Source organism: Oncorhynchus keta, chromosome 33 (genome assembly GCF_023373465.1).
Source record: "Oncorhynchus keta strain PuntledgeMale-10-30-2019 chromosome 33, Oket_V2, whole genome shotgun sequence".
Taxonomy (NCBI): domain Eukaryota; kingdom Metazoa; phylum Chordata; class Actinopteri; order Salmoniformes; family Salmonidae; genus Oncorhynchus; species Oncorhynchus keta.
Genome location: NC_068453.1, coordinates 4267404 through 4288722, shown reverse-complemented (window position 1 = coordinate 4288722; position 21319 = coordinate 4267404). Strand labels below are relative to the sequence as shown.

Here is a 21319-nt window from a genome sequence, read left to right as displayed (position 1 = left end):
TGTATGATGGCAATTTGCATATACTCCAGAATGTTATGAAGACTGATCAGATGATTTGCAATTAATTGCAAAGTCTCTCTTTGCCATGCAAATGAACTGAATCCCCCAAAAAACATTTCCACTGCATTTCAGCCCTGCCACAAAAGGACCAGCTGACATCATGTCAGTGATTCTCTCGTTAACACAGGTGTGAGTGTTGACGAGGACAAGGCTGGAGATCACTCTGTCATGCTGATTGAGTTCGAATAACATACTGGGAGCTTCAAAAGGAGGGTGGGGTGCATGGAATCATTGTTCTTCCTCTGTCAACCATGGTTACCTGGAAGGAAACACGTGCCGTCATTATTGCTTTACACAAAAAGGGCTTCACAGGCAAGGATATTGCTGCCAGTAAGATTGCACCTAAATCAACTATTTATCGGATGATCAAGAATTTCAAGGAGAGTGGTTCAATTGTTGTGAAGAAGGCTTCAGGCCGCCCAAGAAAGTCCAGCAAACGCCAGGACTATCTCCTAAAGTTGATTCAGCTGCGGGATCGGGGCACCACCAGTACAGAGCTTGCTCAGGAATGGCAGCAGGCAGGTGTGAGTGCTTCTGCACGCACAGTGAGGTGAAGACTTTTGGAGGATGGCCTGGTGTCAAGACAGGGAGCAAAGAAGCCACTTCTCTCTATAAAAAAACATCAGGGACAGACTGATATTCTGCAAAAGGTACAGGGATTGGACTGCTGAGGACTGGGGTAAAGTCATTTTCTCTGATGAATCCCCTTTCCGATTGTTTGGGGCATCCAGAAAAAAGCTTGTCCGGAGAAGAAAAGTTGAGCACTACCATCAGTCCTGTGTCATGCCAACAGTAAAGCATCCTGAGACCGTTCATGTGTCGGGTAGCTTCTCAGCCAAGGGAGCAGGCTCACTCACAATTTTGTCTTAGAACACAGCCATGAATAAAGAATGGTACCAACACATCCTTCGAGAGCAACTTCTCTCAACCATCCAGGAACAGTTTGGTGACGAACAATGCCTTTTCCAGCATGATGGAGCACCTTGCCATGAGGCAAAATTGATAAGTTGCTCGGGGAACAAAATATCGATATTTTGGGTCATGGCCAGGAAACTCCCCAGACCTTAATCCCATTGAGAACTTGTGGTCAATCCTCAAGAGGCGGGTGGACAAACAAAAACCCACAAATTCTGACAAACTCCAAGCATTAATTATGGAAGAATGGGCTGCCATCAGTCAGGATGTGGCCCAGAAGTTAATTGACAGCATGCCTGGGCGGATTGCAGAGGACTTGAAAATGAAGGGTCAACACTGCAAATATTGACTCTTTGCATCAACCTCATGTAATAGTCAATAAAAGCCTTTGACACGTATGAAATGCTTGTAATTATACTTCAGTATTCCAGGGTAACATTTGACAAAAATATCTAAAGACACTGAAGCAGAAAACTTTGTGAAAATTAATAGTGTCATTCTCAAAACTTTTGGCAATGACTGTATTGCTGTTATTGTTTTGTTTGTTTTGTTGTGTTTGTTATTTTATTTGTCTTGCATCAGTACAAATCTCACCAGATTGGGTCTGCTGGATGGTCAGGATTTCTCCCTAAGGATTAGCCATCTAACTCCCAGAACTCTGCATTGAGATCGCCAAGATGATAGAGGAATATAAGCCAATTTTCAAAAATGGTTTCAACTGTGTATTGTTATTTTCTTTGACATTTGCCTTAGACATTAGTATTAAGAATATTGGTAGACGTAATATTGTCAGACAGTGAATAGTTCATCTGGATATCTTGAATCAGAAATGCACTAAACTAAGCTGTTGTTCTAGTCTTTCCCCTCTCGAGGTTATGGCGAAGGTGACAACAGATGGTAACTATGGAAGGGATCGACATAGAACAGTGTGAGCCTCACCCCCTCTAACCAGCTGAAGTGATTGCGACAATGGCGTTTACTATGACCCTGTCCTGACCACTTCTACCTCAGACCTGAGTCCGAGCCAGCAACCTGTGTGGGATCCTGAGTGGAGCAGCCGTCTAAGACACTGCATTGCAGTGCTAGAGGCGTCACTACAGACCCAGGTTTGATCCCGGGCTGTATCACAACTGGCGGTGATTGGGAGTTCCATTATGGGTGGCGCACAATTTGCCCAGCGTCGTCTTGTTTAGTGGAGGTTGTGGCTGGGGTAGGCCGTCATTGTAAATAAGAATTTGTTTTTAACTGACTTGCCTAGTTAAATAACTCATTGAACTGATCATAAAACGCAGAAAGGAGATGTAGCCTACACACAACAGCTGGCTGGGCTGGACAGTTTTCTCCAGTGGATTTCTATTCCTTCATTACTACTGATATGCGATTAAGGTAGAGGGTGCTGCGAGTTTCCCTTCGCGAGGGTGGAGACTTTGCCAACTGGAACTCCAGGTTTCTAACACGTATGGACCCAGAACTTAATCATACAGCTGACCAAATGACGCAATATTTTAGTTCTGGGTTAACCAAGATTAGACTGATCTAAAGAGTGACTGCAATCCACACTTTGGTTTTGGTAGAAAAGTCACAGTCAAGAAACACTTATGTTAGCATTTTTGGACTAAAACATTGTTTTAGTCAGCATTAAGGGTGTCTGAAGTTACAAATCACACTATTACAACAGTGTGACTGTTTAGGAATAAAAGCAAAGACATCCTCTGTATTGTATGCTTATTGTTTAACCATTGATATGTTCAAGGGGACATTTTGAGACCTTTGGGATCATCAGTTACTGCTTGAATGTTTACCAATGGCATATCCATATTTTTGTATGAAATTACACTGGTCATTGAAAACAAGCATTTCGCTACACCCGCAAAAACATCTGATAACCATGTGTGTGTGACCAATAAAATTGGATTTGATTTAAAGTATTTATAAACTAAAAATGTCCCACACTTTAGATGAGGCCACACAAAAAGACTTGACTAATGACTAGTTAGTAAATGGTTTATAATGTAAGGACCTATATAAAACATCTTATTAATGATCTTGTGAATCATTCGTAAATACTTTTAAAGGTTGTTTATGTGTGAATAACTACGTTACTGGCATTTACCAATGTGGGAGTAAGGATTAATACATGATAAAGAAACGATTTACTAATCCATTATAAATGCTTTATTACGTGAAATTGTTATGAAGCGCTACCTTGATTTTTAAATCCTCTATAATGTTTTGTGTGTGTATTTTATTGTACTCACATGGCTGAGGCAACTCTATATGTATTTTATATTTTTCAAATAAATTAATTAATTCACACAATTACGGAGTATAATGATCGACTAAAAGTGATAGTAAATGAAGTGTGAAGTACCTTCCTGATGGAGGCCAGTCTGTTCATGACCAGAAAGTCCTCTCTATCCTCGTCCAGGTCGTCCAGGTCGAGCATAGGCAAGCTAAAGTCATCCAGGAAGAAGCACTTAGCCCCTGTGTTGCGCGGGTCAAAAGGGTCCACGATGATAGGCTCTGTGCCTTTGATCTCACACCGGCAGAAAGGGCACCCTTGTCCGTCCGACTCCTGTCGAGAAACACACATCAAGCTTTAGTACATTTGCAGCTAAAAGATGCACTGTAGTATATAGGCCTACATACATAAGTAAGTAAATGAATCGAACATTCAAATAAATGCAATCCCACATGCACATGCCCAGAAACTATACACATTCAGGCATACAACACACACACGCACGGACGCTGTGGGATCTAAAGCAAGAGAGGCAATTGTAGACAGCTGGGACACATGGTTTCATTCAGAAGAACCTGTAGGCCTTGGTAAGACATCTTTCCTTTCCCCCCTTAAAAAGAGCACTGGCAGAGTAAAGTGAAGACATGCACACACATTAAGAAGGAAGCCATTTTGACAATCTACAAGCCTCAGTGCCCCGAATACAGATTTCACATGGCAGAGGAAAACAATCAGCACTAAAAATAAATAAATAAAAGGCTTCCATCTTTCATGATGAGATTTCCCTCTGTTTCAACTTTAGTGAATCAAAGGCAGGCGATATTTACAAGAACAAAAGCCTGATTGTGGCAGACATATATCTGGTTGGGGACTTGCGAAAGGCATCAAAGCATTTTTGGAAACCAATCCTAATTAGAGTGGGAGGCTGGTCAGGCTCACTGACACTGCAGAAAAATCCCCTGTCCTCAAAAACTGGCCTCCCGTGAGCCTGTCCATCCACGGACACATTTCACGCAGGCAGCCCTAAAGACACATTCAGCATCGGCTGACAACGCAACACATTGTTTCTGATAGTATAGATTCCCTGGTTTCCCCAAAATTCTGGTTGGAGGATTCCAGGGGTGTAAAGTACTTTAGAAAAAATACTTTAACCATTCTGGGATAGGGGGTAGCTTTTTCACTTCTGGATGAATAGCGTGCCCAGAGTGAACTCCCTCCTACTCAGTTCCAGATGCTAACATGTGTATATTATTAGTAGTATATTTGGATAGAAAACACTCTGAAGTCTCTAAAATTGTGAGTATAACAGAACTCATATGGCAGGCGAAAACCTGAGAAAAATCCAACCAGGAAGTGGAAAATCTGAGGTTTGTAGTTTTTCAAAGCTTGGCCTACCAAATACACAGTATCTATGGGGTCAAGCTGCACTTCCTAAAGCTTCCACTAGATGTCAACCGTCTTTAGAAACTTGTTTCAGGCTTTTGCAATAAAGGAGGGGGGGATTGGAGCTGATTGAGTCATGGGTCTGGCAGAGTGTCTCAGGCTCGTGAAGCGCGCTCCCGACAGAGTTGGCTCTCGTTCCAGTGCTTTTCTACAGACAATGGAATTCTCCGGTTGGAACCTTTTTGATGATTTATGTTAAAAACATCCTAAAGATTGATTCCATACATCGTTTGACTTGTTTCTACGACCTGTAACGGAACTTTTCGAGTTTTTGTCTGGACGAAGTGCTCACGCCTCATGAAGATGGATTACTGGGCTGAATACGCTAACAAGTGGCTATTTGGACATAAATGATGGACTTTATGGAACAAATCAGTCATTTATTGTTGAACTGGGATTCCTGGGAATGCATTCTGATGAAGATCATCAAAGTTAAGTGAATATTTATAATGTTATTTCTAACTTCTGTTGACTCCAACATGGTGGATATTTCTTTGGCTGGATTGGGCTCTGAGCGCCGTACTCAGATTATGTTTTTCCGTAAAGTTTTTCTGAAATCTGACATAGCGGTTCCATTAAGGAGAAGTCTATCTTTACTTCTGTGAATAACACTTTTATCAATGTTTATTATGATTATTTCTATAAAATCACCGGATGTTTTGGAATCAAAACATTACTAAACGTAACGCGCCAATGTAAACTGAGATTTTTGGATATAAATATGCATATTATTGAACAAAACATACATGTATTGTGTATCATGATGTCCTATGAGTGTCCTCTGATGAAGATCATCAAAGGTTAGTGATTATTTTTATCTATATTTCTGCTTTTTGTGACTCCTATCTTTGGCTGGGAAAATGGCTGTGTGTTTTTTTGACCTGGCTCTGACCTAACATAATCATATGTTGTGCTTTCACTGTAAAGCCTTTTTGAAATTGGACACGAAGTTTCTTTCATTTGCTGTATTGGACATGTTAATGTGTGAAAGTTACATATTTCAAAAAAATTATTTTTGAATTTCGAGCACTGCCTTTTCAGCGGAATGTTGTTGAGGGGTTCCGCTAGTGTAACGCCTACCCTAGAAAGGTTAAAGGACTACTTAAGTATTTTTTTTTGGGGGGGATCTGTACTTTACTTTACTATTTATATTTTTGACAACTTTTATTTCACTACATTCCTAAAGAAAATAGTGTACTTTTTACTCCATACATTTTCTCTGACACCCAAAAGTAATCCTTAGATTTCGAATGCTTAGCAGGGACGGAAAAGGGTCTAATTTACACACTTATCAACAGAACATCCTTGGTCATCTCTACTGCCTCTGATCTGGCGGACTCACTAAACACACATGCTTTGTTTGTAAATGATTGTCAAAGTGTTGAAGTGTGCCCCTGGCTATCCTTAAATTTAAAGAAATGAAATGAAAATAGAGCAGTCTGATTTGCTTAGCATAAGGAATGTGAAATTATTTGTACTTTTACTATTACTTTGATAATTTAGTATATTTTAGCAATTACATTTACTTTTGATACTTAAGTATATTTAAAACCAAATACTTTTAGACTTTTACTCAAGTAGTATTTTACTGCGTGACTTTTACTTTTACTTGAGTCATTTTCTATTAAGGTATCTCTACTTTTAGTCAAGTATAACAATTGGGTAATTTTTACACCACTGGAGGGTTCCGTAATCAGGCGGGAATAAGCAGGAAATCCAGAATCCTCCAATCACGATTTCTGGAAAACCAGGGAATTTATTGAAAGTTCCCAGAATTTTGCAACCCTAGGTATAGTAAATGCAGACGATCCCAGTCATATGACATGTACATTTTGGTCCTAGGTTAGATATTAATCTGATCAATCAAATCAGAAGATTCAGAGTTGCAGAGCCATGTATGTACATACTGTACATTACAGTAAATGTGTAAAAATATATGCATCACCGCTCTTGGCCAAAAACAACCACAGCTGATCACAACAGAAGAGAAGCCCCGCAAACACGTCCTTTCCAAAAATCAGAATGTTCATTCAAATCCCCCCAGGGCCCACCCCTTCTGCCTTAAGAAACTTTCTTAAGTTCAAATAACAGGATGTGATCAAGAATCTTTGAGTAATGGCAGATGTTTTAATTTTTTTAAATAATAAGTAGTACCAGAAGTCCTTGTTGAGTAGGTTAAGGTGACAAGGGAACCCCCCCCGTATTTGACTCAACTGGAACATATCTGGGGTTTTTAGTTAGTCATAAAATAGAGAGAACAGAGGTTCCCTCTATGACTTACACGGCCCACACCTGACATCACTGCGTTGACAAAGGCACACACACACACACATACACACAGATACGTGCCCTTGGGCCCACTTCAGATGGAGCCATGGGAATCACTGGTGGAGCAATAGATAGAGAAATATTAAGGGATGGGTTAAGCCATTCTAAAACCATCCCTAACTTGACATCAACCATACATAGGGCCCTATAAAATTGGGTGAATATTTTCTCTGTTTCTCTTTGTTTTTTCAGATTTTCGCTCTCAAGAACACCCTTTTTTAATAGAAAAACAAAATTGAGTTCAATATATTTTTCAATATAGTTGAATTTCCGTTTTTAATGTCTGGATTCCGTGATTCTGTCCGCATTCTTTGTAAAGCGGATTTTTATAGGGCCCTACATACAGGGAGGAGATGGGTAAGGCTTGTGTACTAAAACAGAAAAAAACTAACTGTGCCCAAGATCATTTCTTATGTATCTCTGTATCCCCTGCATTACCAAGTTCATAGGTTTATATTACAGTATTTGCACATGATACATAGCTGTCTGTTTGTGATGTGTACAGTATCTATAGATGTGTATCTGTAATTACTGTATATCAGGACCACCTCCAATATGAAAGGGTTATTAACACACATCGCTGAAAGAAATAAACAAATGAATCCACCACAAATATATGACACCCAACAGTGCAAAACAGTACCTCCTGTAAGAAAGTCTGTGTTTCTGCTGAAGATCAATAAGATGACACAATAGATTGTTTACTTGGGAAAAGCAGCACAGATGTCCCACTACGGGAGGAGGCCACTTATTAGGACAGTAATTACAAACATACACACATTGCCGTCCCATCTGATACACACACACACACACACACACACACACACACACACACACACACACACACACACACACACACACACACACACACACACACACACACACACACACACACACACACACACACACACACACACACACACACACACACACACCAATGTTCCATTCAAGCAGGGTTTTGCTTTATCTGCAGATATACCACCTACTAAGGATTAATATTTTCAAGAAAATCTACTAAGTTTCAATACCGGTAATAATTCATAGTTATCCTCAAAGTGGAGATATGGTCACTATGCCAGGGTTCTCCCAGATAAGAGGGGTGCTATGCCACCCTGTCGGCTTGGCTGCACCAAGATTTCAGATCAAATTAAACGGTATTTACTAATGATAGAGTAACTATCTTTGTTCGGCAGCGCATTTCAGCAGTAGGCTATCTCAATGCACAAGAGCGCACTCCGAGTATAGCGTTGTATAGTCATTCTTACTCAGTCAAACAAAAGTGAAAAGACCAAAGTTGCTAACCTCCAACGAATTACAGAATATCTCCTATATTTGGCTAAATCGAGTTGATGATTATAAAGATAGCAGATCAGCTCACGAATAACTGGGAGATGAAGAGTGGAAATAGTTATAGCGGTATTTTGACAGGCATACACAAATGATGTGCTCTGATAATGCAACCTATGGATTACATAATAAAGTTATGAATTTTCATGCGAGACATGAGTCAAGATTTTGGGACTGGATAGGAAAATAGCCTAGGCTCTAGGACAGGAGAAGAAATAACTTTCCCTCATGACTCTCTGAATAACAGACTTCATGTGACAGTGAGTTGTGCATAGGCCTATCAAATTTGTGACTGCATGAAAATTCACAATGACGGCTCAAAGAGGCACGTTCTTTTATAGGCTATAGGCCTACTGTAGGGGTTCCCTGTAGGATTTATTGATTGCATTTGGGTCGCGTGTGCAGTCCGGCATTGTCAACTATGCATGCGCTTTGAATTTATGGCGACTTTGTGTGATGTAAAAGGTTCCCATGCAAAAAGCTGTTTGGATAATATGCTCTTTTATTTGTTGCTAATCTGAGGTTGCGCATGTTGTGTGGGGCCTGCATTAGTGCTGACATTGGATAATTGTTTTTGTAATTTCTCGGATCTTGTCATTTTATTTTTTAGGGAAATGTAAAGAGTGTTACCGGGACAGTCCCGGGATTCCGGATACCCATGTTAATCACTAGCACCTACTGTAGCACCTGACATACTAATGGTCGTTTGATCGGAAAATGTTATGTTCTCGTCTTCCTTAGAATGGATCCTTCAGAGGTACACACGCGGTGGTCCTCAGTCGAGTTTACTAGACTAAAGTACTTAAACAGCTGCAGACTGAATTTTCCGATGTAGCCTTTATCTTCTTAAGTCGATAGTTTGAGGGTCTTACCATTTTCTGGTTTGGTAGAGTCTAACCATTTTACACGCCAGTAGCACCGCCGTGTACTGGTCTAAATGGTTGATTATTCAGGTTACAGCTATGACCACTGTCCTCACCGGCATGTTTTGGTCTAATATGTTAATTCTTCAGCTAGTCCTTTTAAGCACTCGCCTTGGAGGGCGGTTCCAAAGTCTATATGAAAAACCATTATCTTATTTAGAAGGCTAAAATCACATCTTCTCAACAATAGTTTCATATTTAATCATATACGTTTTATCACATTTAGATGTGACTCTGACATGTATATTGTGAAAGCTCTTACAATGTTTCCGTTCTAACATTTTTAATGATATCACCAAACAACAACTGGTTTGACATGATTATTGTTTGGACCCCACCATCCATTTCCCACATTAATTAGGTAAGAAATATTGTTTCAATGTCCAACCTTTTGATGTTACACTACTGCAAAATCTCCCTGTTGTAACAAAGGGATTTTTAACGTAAATTTCTGCAAAGTGGGAGAGAGAGTTCCTGCAAGGTATTGGCCAACTTCCCCTACTTCCTCTCTGTTGGGGGGTGGGGGGCTCTCTCTGATCCTCACCCAGAAGGGAAAGTCATGACAACTAAGTAGACATAAAGAACACTGTTGGAAAAGCATTAATTAACAGTGGAAACACAGAAATGCCTTGTTTGCACCGCAGATACTCAAATAAATTGTGGCTCAATCGAACAAATACGGGAAAGGCTGTTTGGTTTTCTGTGCACTAGCCTAGCAATTGGCACGCATGCAATGCCAAGATAGATTGTGCTAGTGTAACATGATCCATCCCTGTCATGTAAACCAGAGATTCAAACCCTACTCACAATGATAAAATACACTCTGCAATGCATCGTCAACATTTTATTTGATTACCTGCCAGGCAGTCAAGCAGGAGGTGCACATGAGGTGTCCGCAGGGCTCGATTTTTACATCCTTGTCGTTCTCGGCGCAGATCTTGCACAGCTGGAAGGTGGAGCCCATCTCGCAGTAGAGCTCGTACTGCTCCTTTAGGACCAAAGAGGGGTCAGTTATGAGGCAGCACACACAACTCATGAATTAAAATAAGAATTGGTCACACTCCACATGAAGCAGAACTTTAATTGAATTTGAATCAAGTGAGATCAAGTATAGTGCATTCGGGAAAGTATTCAGAATGCTCGACTTTTTCCACATTTCGTTACGTTACAGCCGTACACTAAAATGGATTCAATTGTTTTTTCCCCTCATCAATCTACACACAATACCCCATAATAACAAAGCAAAAACGTTTTTTTTGTTGTGTTTTTTTTGCAAAAATTATAATAAGAAAAACAACGGAAATATCACATTTACATACAGTACCAGTCAAAAGTTTGGACACACCGATTCAGGAAACTAGGCACATGTCGCATGTCACAACTTAACAGGAGAGCCGTTTGAACGTAAAAAATGTTGTTTTTTTTAATCAAAATGCGTTTTTTTGGGCAGAAATGCCTTCTTGAACATGTGAACGGTCATGTGCCTTACTAACAAACTCGTATGCCATCTGTAAATATGAATAAAATTGTTAAATTACAAGCCTTGCTGGTTTAGCCACAGAAAACATTAGCGACCTTCCCACTAGCCATGATTGGCTGAGATAATGAGTGGGCTGGACATGCCGAGAGAGGAGTTCGGATTGGTCTGCCATAGAAGCTTGTCAGTCTGTGTTGGTAATCCAGTCGAACGCAGCTTTTTTAAAATGTATTGTGTAGTGGAGCTGCATAAGTGTGGCGTCCACTTTCTGGAGGTTCAAGTTTTGAAATCAGTGGAATTATAGCATGATAGCTAAAGAGATGGAGGAAACACCTGTCTCCATATTTCATCTTCAAACTAAGGGCAACCGTGATATGGCATTCCTGACAGGGAGACACATCCATGCACGATGATGCATACAGGTAAGAAAGTCTAGCGTTAGCTAGCTAACGTTACATTTTCAGATATTACACGTTTTCTCATTTTGACAGAAAGTGGTTTCATTTCAAGCTAACGTTAGTTGGTTGGCTCCCTAGCTGATGTTATTATTTGTTTCTCAGAGCCGTTTGCTGTTCTAGTTAGGGCCTAATGTTAGCTAGCTAACATTGAACATGGATAGTTAGCACTATTCATTGTTGTTTGACTAGCTAACGTTAGCTGTCTGGCTCATTAGCTAACACGTTATGTGTGGTGTGAACTTACACTTTGTTTACCAAGCTAGGTACATTGTTTACCTAGCTAGCAAGCTTTCTGAGTGCCAGAGCGCAGAATAACTGATGAATTTACAAACGCTCAACGTCCGTTGAATATGGCCGGTGTCAGTAAACATTGGCAAAAAAAGGTAACTAAATTGTTGCCAGCAACACAGTTAACATGAAAACAGCCTAACCAACTCTGCTAGGGCGAGTAAAATGGTCAGAGTGGGGTGTTCTCTCAATTGTGTCTGGAAGTAGCTAGCAAGCTAGCCAATGTAGCCAGTTAGCTTGAGTGCTTGACTGCCGTTGTGAGGACAGAACGTTCGGCCAGAGCGTCTAGTGTGTGCTCTGAACACTCGGAGAGCGAAACGCTCTGAATTTACAAACTGAAAATCTCTTACAGTTGCAGTCACCAACAGCCTAACCATCTCTGCTAGGGAGAGTAATGCTCAGTGAGCTGTTCTCTCATTTGTGTCTGGAAGTAGCTAGCAAGTTAGCTTGAGTGCTTGACTGCTATTTTTAGTGGGTGGGGCTAAAGCTTAAGAGGGTTTGGACGATGCTGAATGGGTGTAGACAAAGAAGTGCTCTCCAGTAGTAGTACCAAAACATTTAAAGGACATTTTCTCAAAAGTGAGTTTACAACTTTATCAACTTTCAAAGCAGAATTACTTTCACATTGTTCCTCCACTGTAGTCTATGATATACCATGTTGTAGCTCTGAGTCTCTACTTTTATCCAATGTGAAAATGTTCTACACAAGACTGATTTGAGCCAGTCGGTCACATTTTACATGAGTTATCTTTTGTTTGTTTTTAGTCCCATCCTTCAGCTCCATGAAACCACTCCCATCTATCACTGAATTACCATCCAGTTTTGAATTGTATTTGATATATATTTTTCAATTCTGCTGTGATGTTTCACAAACGTTCTGAACCTTTCTATTCTCATAGTTTCTACAGATTGTAAATGAAAGTAAAAAAATTTTGCTAAGAGTATTATTATATTATTGGTCGATTGACAATGAATTGTCAGATCATCCAGCAGTGCTATTTGTAGAGTTAACTTCAGGTAAATGTTGCAATTCTTCAGCCATTCCTGAACATGCAACCAAAAACAAGCTACATATAGACAGTACCAACACAAATTATCTCACGATTCTGTCTCTTCGCAGCAAAATCTGCAGAACTGAGACGGTTGCATCCTCGATATATAACATCTTATTGGTTGCAATAATTTTGTATAATAATTTAAATTGAAAAACTCAAAGTTTAGAATCCGGCCGATTCGTTTTGTGTATTAGTTCATAAACCATGTGCCATGGAAACGGCACATCAAAAAACTCTTCCCAACTATTTTGCAATCCGTAAGGCACAGCTGTCAATTTTCGGTGCTTAAATTAAACTGGTTTACTTTATCACAATTTTTGCCACAAATGTTGGTCTTTAATGCAGGACCAACAGACAAATGCCTTACTTTCTTCCCCTGTTTTGTCATTTACCCAGAAAGTAATATATGGGGTCAGGAGAGACAGTCATCCATGATTCAGATTTGTTTCAAAAGCCACTGCCAACTTGAGTGAACTGTAGACAAAATAACCAAAAAACTAAGGGTGATGGTGGCAAGCTCACCATGTTCAAAAGTTGTGGCCTAATCACCTCTAAGTAACTTCAAACCAAGTCATTGAGTTGATTTGGTCATGTCATTTTGAACATGGTGAGTTTGCCCCTATCCATAGTTTTTGGTTAAAGCTCAACTTGAACAAGATATTGTTTCATAACCTCAGCATATGATCGGCGGACTTATTGGTTGATTCATGTGATTTAGGCTGCATTTTGTGATAATGTTGGTCTATCAGGTTTGACAAGCTCTGATTGATAACCACTTTTTAGGGATGATGAGAGACAGAAACAGACGTGGCAGACCTTTACAATGTTGATGTACAGTGAATTCCTCGGAATACTAAGCGTTTTCTTTGTTATATTACTTCCCTATTAACACATATTTGTTTTAAGTTGGTGATAACATGGACCATCAGACTATTTTATTCTCTACTTTAGAACTCTTGGGGGTAATCCGAAACTAATGTGTAAAAAGTACTTTATGAAAATGTTGAATCTGGCCTTATAAATAACACAAAGACATGTCAAATCAGGTCATGCCAAAATGAGTCTAAATGAAGTAGGCTTTGAAGTGATTGAAATGCATCAGACAATTATTGGAAAGTTCAGGAAACCCACAAATGTCGCTGAGTTAAAGCAGTTCTACATGGACGAGTGGGCCAACATTCCTCCACAGCAATGTGAGAGACTGATCAACAACTACAAGAAGTATTTCGTTGCAGTCATTGCAGTTAAAGGTGACACAATCAGTTATTGAGTATAAGGGGGCAATTACTTTTTCACACAGGGGTATTTAAGTGTTGCATGCTTTTGTTAATTCAGTAAATGAAATAAGTATCAACATTTTGTGTTATTTGTTCACTCAGTTTCCCTTTATCTAATTCGGTTTGGGTTGAAGATCTAATAACATCCAGTGTCAAAAATATGCACAAATCTAAAAAGGAACAAATACTTTTTTTCCACGGCACTATGTTCCTGAGAGTCTTAGCTTTCTGCGATGCGGTCACACTTGCCATTATAAAACAGGTTGTTTGGATCCTAGATGCTGATTGGAGGAGCAGCGTTCCAAGCTGTGCTGTATTGGCCGTTACAGGCACACTATGCCTGCTAACAGTTCCACCAATTATCATTGCACTACCATCAGAATTTCACCATCATAATAATTTGCATCTATTCTATTTATCTCAACTCGCACATTATTTCCCCTTGATTGTAGCGTAGCATTTAGTTTGGTACAGCTGGGGTAATATAAGCTGGCTGCCTGTCCGACCTCTGAAGATTTGTTTCACTTTTTAAATGCAAACTCCCCTGGAACCGACCACAAAGTGTGTGCCCTCAGGCCTGGAGGGAAGCTAAAGTCATTCCGCTACCCAAGAATAGTAATGCCCCCTTTACTGGCTCAAATAGCAGACCAATCAGTCTGTTACTAACCCTTAGTAAACTTTGTGTTTGACCAGATACAGTAAACAAATTGACAATAGACTTTCAGCATTCATAGGGAATGACACTCAACAAGCACGACACTTACACAAATGACTGATGATTGGCTGAGATAAATTGATTAAATGATTGTGGGGCTGTTTTGTTATACTTCAGTGCAGCTTTTGACATTATCGATCATAGGCTGCTGCTGGAAAAATGTATGTGTTATGGCTTTACATCCCCTGCTATAATGTGGACAAAGAATTACCTGTCTAACAGATCACAGAGGGTGTTCTTTAATGGAAGCTTCTCCAACAGAATCAGGAATTCCCCAGGGTAGCTGTTCAGGCCCCTTGCTTTTTTCAATCTTTACTAACGACATTCGACTGGCACTGCGTAAGGCTAATGTGTCTATGTATGCGGATGACTCAACTCTATACACGTCAGCAACTACAGCAACTGAAATGACTGCAACACTAAACAAAACCTGCAGTTAGTTTCGGAATGGGTAACAAGGAATAAATTAGTCCTAAATATTTCCAATACCTAAAAGCTTTGTATTTGCGACAAATCATTCACAAAACCCTAAACCTCAACTACATCTCGTAATTAAAATTGAGCAAGTTGAGGTGACTAAACTGCTTGGAGTAACCCTGGATTGTAAACTGTCATAGTCAAAACATATTGATACAATAGTAGCTAAGCTGGGGAGAAGTCTGTCCATAATAAAGCACTGCTCTGCCTTCTTAACAACTCTATCAACAAGGCAGGTCCTACAGGCCCTAGTTTTGTCGCACCTGGACTCCTGTGGTCAGGTACCACAAAGAGGGACTTGGGAAAAATGCAGTTGGCTCAGAACAGGGCAGCACGGCTGGTCCTTAAAAGTACACGGAGAGCTAACATTAATGGCAGGCATGTCAATCTCTCATGGCTCAAAGTGGAAGAGAGATTGACTTCCTCGTTACTTGTTTTTGTAAGAGGTGTTGAGAAGCAGAAGGTACGGAGCTGTCTGTTTAAAATACTAGCACACAGCTCGGACACCAATGCATACCCCACAATTCATGCCAACAGAGGTCTCTTCACAGTCCCCAAGTCCAGAACAGACTATGGGAGGCGCATAGTACTACATGGAACTCTATTCCACATCAGGTAACTGATTATGGAATTTCTGTTGTTTTTAATTTGGAGCCCTGAAGTTTCACTGGCTGTTGGCGAGAGGTTTTAAGAATAATTAAAAATAATTAATGACTGGAGCGTGTCTGCAGCAACATGACCAAACAAACTAAAGACCTGTCCAGACTATTTCCTCTGATGGAAGATTGAAATTGTATGAATTTACTTATCAAAATAAGGTTTTTAATGAAAATGTGTCATTCATTGTTGTTTTAATATGTTGGTAAATGTTTTATAAAAGCAATAAGGCACTTGAGTCAGTGCTGCATCATGAATACAGTCAAAGGTAAATACAGTCACAACACCATTTACCTGTGACTGTATTCCTGATACATCACTCCATCTTGTGCCTTATTGCATAAATAGCCCGTTCCAACGCTAGAACCAAATTCATAGGAACAAGATCACAATTGCATTCTATTTATGTCCCCAAGTCATTTTGTGCGATTATCCCTTCTAACGAGTCCTGTGTGACCTGTGAGCGTTTTAGAGGAAAACAGATCACAACACATGTTCCTGAGAGTGTTAGCTTTCAGTGATGGGTTCATAATAGCTAATAGCCCAAACCAACGCTAGAGCCAAATTCATAGAAAGAAAACTAATTCAACATGTCACACTGGCTTTAGAAAACAATTGTTGCAGAATCAAAACGGCCTGTCCGGCGGCTGGGTGTGACACAAATGCAATTTACAAAAATGCAATATTCTCTCTCTCTCTCTCTCTCTCTCTCTCTCTCTCTCTCTCTCTCTCTCTCTCTCTCTCTCTCTCTCTCTCACACACACACACCCCACACACACACACTGACCTGTGTGACTTTAATGTGATCATGGATGGTGGGTTCACACAAGCCTTTAAGGTCAGGGTTGTAGCTGCGTCCGTCAGGAAACAAGTAGCTGGGGACAGAAGAGAGACAGCTTAGATATCCCAGCATTCCTTGCAGACTGCTGACAAAAACTAAGTACGATACAGAGATGTCACAGAAGGCACAACAAGCCAAATGTAACATCTATTATCAAACATCTTCATAACACAGTCATAAAAATGACATTGCATGGCATCTCAAATTAGGACCACTTTAAGAGACTCGGCATTATCCTTTTACACGGAATACTTTTTGGGCGAAATATTTTTTGTTTCATGGAGCATGGCACATGAATGCATTTGTGACCTGTATTTAACTCGGCAAGTCAGTTAAGAACAAATTCTACAATGTCGGCCTACACCAGCCAAACCCGGGCGACACTGGGCCAATTGTGCGCCGCCCTATGGGACTCACAATCACGTCTGGTTGTGATACAGCCCGGATTCAAACCAGGGTGTCTGTAGTGATACCTCTAGCACTGAGATGCAGTGCCTTAGACCACTTCACCACTCGGGAGCCCAAGGTAGTTTGTTTCTGCAATTTGTATTTTACCGCAATACATTTCTTAAGACAGCACTATGAAGAGTGAAGTCATGAAGTGCTCTCTCCAAATTGAGTCCCCATGATCTGACTGCTTTGTCCACCGACACACACAGGCAGTGAGCCTAATGTGCTTTCATGCATAATTGTATCCTAGGAATCCTCCATTAGAATATTTGCAGAAGTGGGCCACCTTTGCTCGCCTCCCAAAGGCACTCTGAACCGAAACCACTCAAGTGTGGCGAAAGAGATCAAACTACATTTACAGAGGTAATCATCCCTCGTCGCCTGAGCAGTCAAGACAGAGAGGAAATAAGACTGTGTAAATGGCTACATCCCAATTCCCCACCTTTCTCCCAAAATGTGCACTTGCATTGCAGGCCCCAATTCCCTCCCTACCCCGTCAATGATTGCAGATTTGTAGTAGAAGCAAAATAATAAGGTTTAGTGTATGTCACAATGTATAACACTGGCAGATAAAACCTGAATTGCAGTCCAAACATACAGTACCAGTCAAAAGTTTGGATGCTCCTACTTTCCTATTTTTACTATTTTCTACATTGTAGAATAATGAAGACATCAATACTATGAAATAACACATATGGAATCTTGTAGTAACCAAAAAAGTGTTAAACCAACCAAATGTATTTTAGATTTTAGATTCTTCAAAGTAGCCACCATGCTTTTCCAACACTCATGAAGGAGTTCCCACATATGCTGAGCACTTGTGGCTGCTTTTCCTTCACTCTGCGGTCAAACTCATCCCAAACCATCTCAATTGGGTTGAGGTCGGGTGATTGTGGAGGCCAGGTCATCTGATGCAGCACTACATCACTCTCCTTCTTGGTCAAATAGCCCTTACACAGCCTGGAGGTGTGTTGAGTCATTGTCCTGTTGAAAAACAAATGATAGTCCCACTAAGTGCAAACCAGATGGGATGGCGTATCACTTAAAAATGCTGTGGTAGCCATGCTGGTTACGTGTGCCTTGAATTCTAAATAAATCACTGACTGTCACCAGCAAAGCACCCCCAACCCATCACAACTCCAACTCCATGCTTTACGGTGGGAACCACACATGCGGAGATCATCCATTCACCATTTCTTCACCAAATAGATGGTCTGCCTGTACAAGCCCCACCTGGACTGGACACAGCTAGACAAACTTATATTTTTGGGAGTTTTGCGATGGAGAGGCTATGGACATCACATGCCCTGCACCAAGGTCAAGGGCAGGACAGAAACAGGTTCTCCGAATATAGATTCACTTGTGCATGCGTGGTTCTGACGGACCAGTCATCAGCACGATCTGCAGTGCCTCTATTCAAATGACTCTCTCTTAACATGCACACCATACGTTGCTGCTACTATTTTTTTAGTTTTTATCCTGCTGCTCAGCCACTTTTCCCCTGATTGTATGCATATAACTAACTACCTTATCTTTCACTGATATTGTTATTGATATTGTTCTTGTACTGTGTATTATTTTAACACTATCTATTTCTGATATTGCTAATATGCAAGTAACCGATCTCTGTAGAGATCCATCCACTTAGCAAGACTTAGCAAAATATTGATATATAAAATGAATACTGATATGTGTGGTCGTAACATGATTTTGTTACATACCACAACAATATCATTTGACCATATTGTTGGGTTCCGAGAATATAAAATATACTTATTCATGTCACTGATGGAGTGCTAAGGTTGTGAGGGTCTACACCAGAAGTTAAGGATTATAGGAGGAAGGTATATAGTGTGTGCAACTAAGTGTCACGCCCTGGCCATAGAGAGGCGATGTATTCTCTATTTTGGTTAGGCCAGGGTGTGACTAGGGTGGGCGTTCTATGTTCTTTTTTCTATGTTTTTGTATTTCTGTGTTTTTGGCAGGGTATGGTTCTCAATCAGGGACAGCTGTCTGTCGTTGTCTCTGATTGAGAACCATACTTAGGCAGCCTGTTTTCCCACTATGGGTTGTGGGTAGTTGTTTTCTGTGTCTGTGTTTTCACCATACAGAACTGTTTTGATTTTCGTTGTTTCAAGTTTGTTATTTTGTGTTCAGTTGTAATAAATGTAACATGGACACATACCACGCTGCATTTTGGTCCGATCTATCCTACTCCTCATCAGACGAAGAAGTTTGTTACGCTAAGCTTGGAATGTGTTGAGTGCAAGGAAGAGATTACATGCAGGCATTGATAAGGGGAGACGGGTGGAGATCTTAGAAACTAACAATGTCACTGAGGGAGAGAGGGAGATGTATAATGTTTACATTATGTCAGGATATGTTATTGCTGGCCATCAGGGACACTCTGGGAGGAGAAGAGACACAGTCTGGTATCAATAAACATGAAAGCTTTGTGTTGGGGAGGAGTGAGCACTTTGGGGTAGAGGTCAGGTTAGATGAAGTGAGGAAGAACAGATATCAATCACTAAGGTTCTGTCTAGCAACAGAGATGCATTGGCTGTTCAGTTGTGGAGGAGGAGACTCAGCTTAGGAGAAAGGATTAAATATCAGTGCTTGTGTGAAATGTCGGTTTGTCTGAATCCAGCTGTATCAACCCTTTGGGAAGAATGAAACTTGGTTAAGCTTTTAGGTGTGCGTGAGTTATTTACTCTGAAAATTAGAACTTAACGGTATCATGTGTCCACCACATAAATATATGGCGCATCCACATAAATATATGGCGCATGCATCTGTTTATGTACTGTTTCATGTGCACCTCACTCAGGTTACAACTCAGGTTGCATTGCCTTAACCTCTCTGAGGTAGGCGGGACGCTTGCGTCCCACATGGCCAATAGCCAGGGAAAATGCAAAATACATTTCTATAAAAATCAAACTTTCATTCAATTACACATGCAAAATAGCAAATTAAAGCTACACTCGTTGTGAATCCAGTCATCATGTCAGATTTCAAAAAGGCTTTTCGGTGAAAGCACAAGATGCTATTATCTGAGGATAGCACAACAAACAATGAGAGAGTAGCGTATTTCAACTCTGCAGGCGCGACACAAAAAGCAGAAATAAAATATATATCATGTCTTACCTTTGACGAGCTTCTTTTGTTGGCACTCCTACATGTCGCATAAACATCACAAATGGTCCTTTTGTTCGAGTGATTCCGTCGATATCTATCCAAAATGTCCATTTATTTGGCGCGTTTGATCCAGAAAAACACTGCTTCCAACTTACGCAACGTCATTACAAAATATCTCAAAAGTAACTACTTTTGTAATACAACTGTAGGTATTTCTAAACGTATATAAATCGATCAAATTGAAGACGGAATGATCTGTGTTCAATACAGGAGCAAAACAAACTGACGCTACTATTCTGGTTACGCGCCTCTATCAAAAGGTACACATGAAGTGACATTCGTTTACTTAGGGGTGCACTCACTTTTGTTGCCAGTGGTTTAGGCATTAATGGCTGTGTGTTGAGTTATTTTGAGGGGACAGCAAATTTACACTGTTACACAAGCTGTACACGCACTACATTACATTGTAGCAAAGTGTCATTTCTTCAGTGTTCTCACATGAAAAGATATACTCAAATATTTACAAAAATGTGAGGGGTGTACTCACTTTTGTGATATACTGTATATACAGGTGATACAGTCTTATACTCAGCTGGCCCCTCCCTGGATTTTGTGTTAAATATTCTACAACAAAACTTTCTTAGTGTCCAACAAGCTTTCTCTCCCCTTAACCTTGTTCTGAACACCTCCAAAACGGGCGGCTACTTTGGACTAGTAACCAAAAGGTTGCAAGATCAAATCCCTGAGCTGACAAGTGCACAGTACTAAACAGAGCCATGGCTACATGGAACTCTAATCCACATCAAGTAACTCACGCAAGCAATAAAATCACATTTAAAAAACAGATACAAATAGACACTATGGAACAGCGAGGACTGTAAAGAGTCACACACACATAACATACAGTGCATTTGGAAAGTATTCAGACCCCTTCACTTTTTCCACATTTTGTTATGTTACAGCCTTATTCTAAAATTGATCAAATGGTTTTTTTTTTCACATCAAACTACACACAATACTCCATAATCACAAAAACTGAAATATCACATTTACATAAGTATTCTGACCCTTTACTCAGTACTTTGTTGAAGCACCTTTGGCAGCGAATACTGCCTCAAGTCTCGTTGGGTATGATGCAAAAAGCTTGGCACACCTGTATTTGGGGAGTTTATCCCATTCTTCTCTGCAGATCCCCTCAAGCTCTGTCAGGTTGGATGGGGAGCGTCACTGC

At 40.3% G+C, this 21319-nt stretch overlaps 1 protein-coding gene and 1 long non-coding RNA gene across 4 annotated transcripts in view; both read right to left on the bottom strand.

Moving 5' to 3' along the window:
• LOC118366069 (uncharacterized) overlaps positions 1-21319 on the bottom strand; it is a 232255-nt gene that overhangs the window by 127115 nt on the left and 83821 nt on the right. The gene's annotated exons all lie outside the window — the stretch shown is intronic.
• cblb (Cbl proto-oncogene B, E3 ubiquitin protein ligase) overlaps positions 1-21319 on the bottom strand; it is a 146441-nt gene that overhangs the window by 47859 nt on the left and 77263 nt on the right. For both annotated transcript variants that reach the window (XM_035748412.2, XM_035748411.2), the window contains 3 exons: positions 16450-16537; positions 10115-10246; positions 3347-3550 (listed from right to left, as the gene is read on the bottom strand). In XM_035748412.2, coding sequence (XP_035604305.1) covers positions 3347-3550; positions 10115-10246; positions 16450-16537 — 424 coding nt within the window. The remainder of the gene's footprint in view (positions 1-3346; positions 3551-10114; positions 10247-16449; positions 16538-21319) is intronic.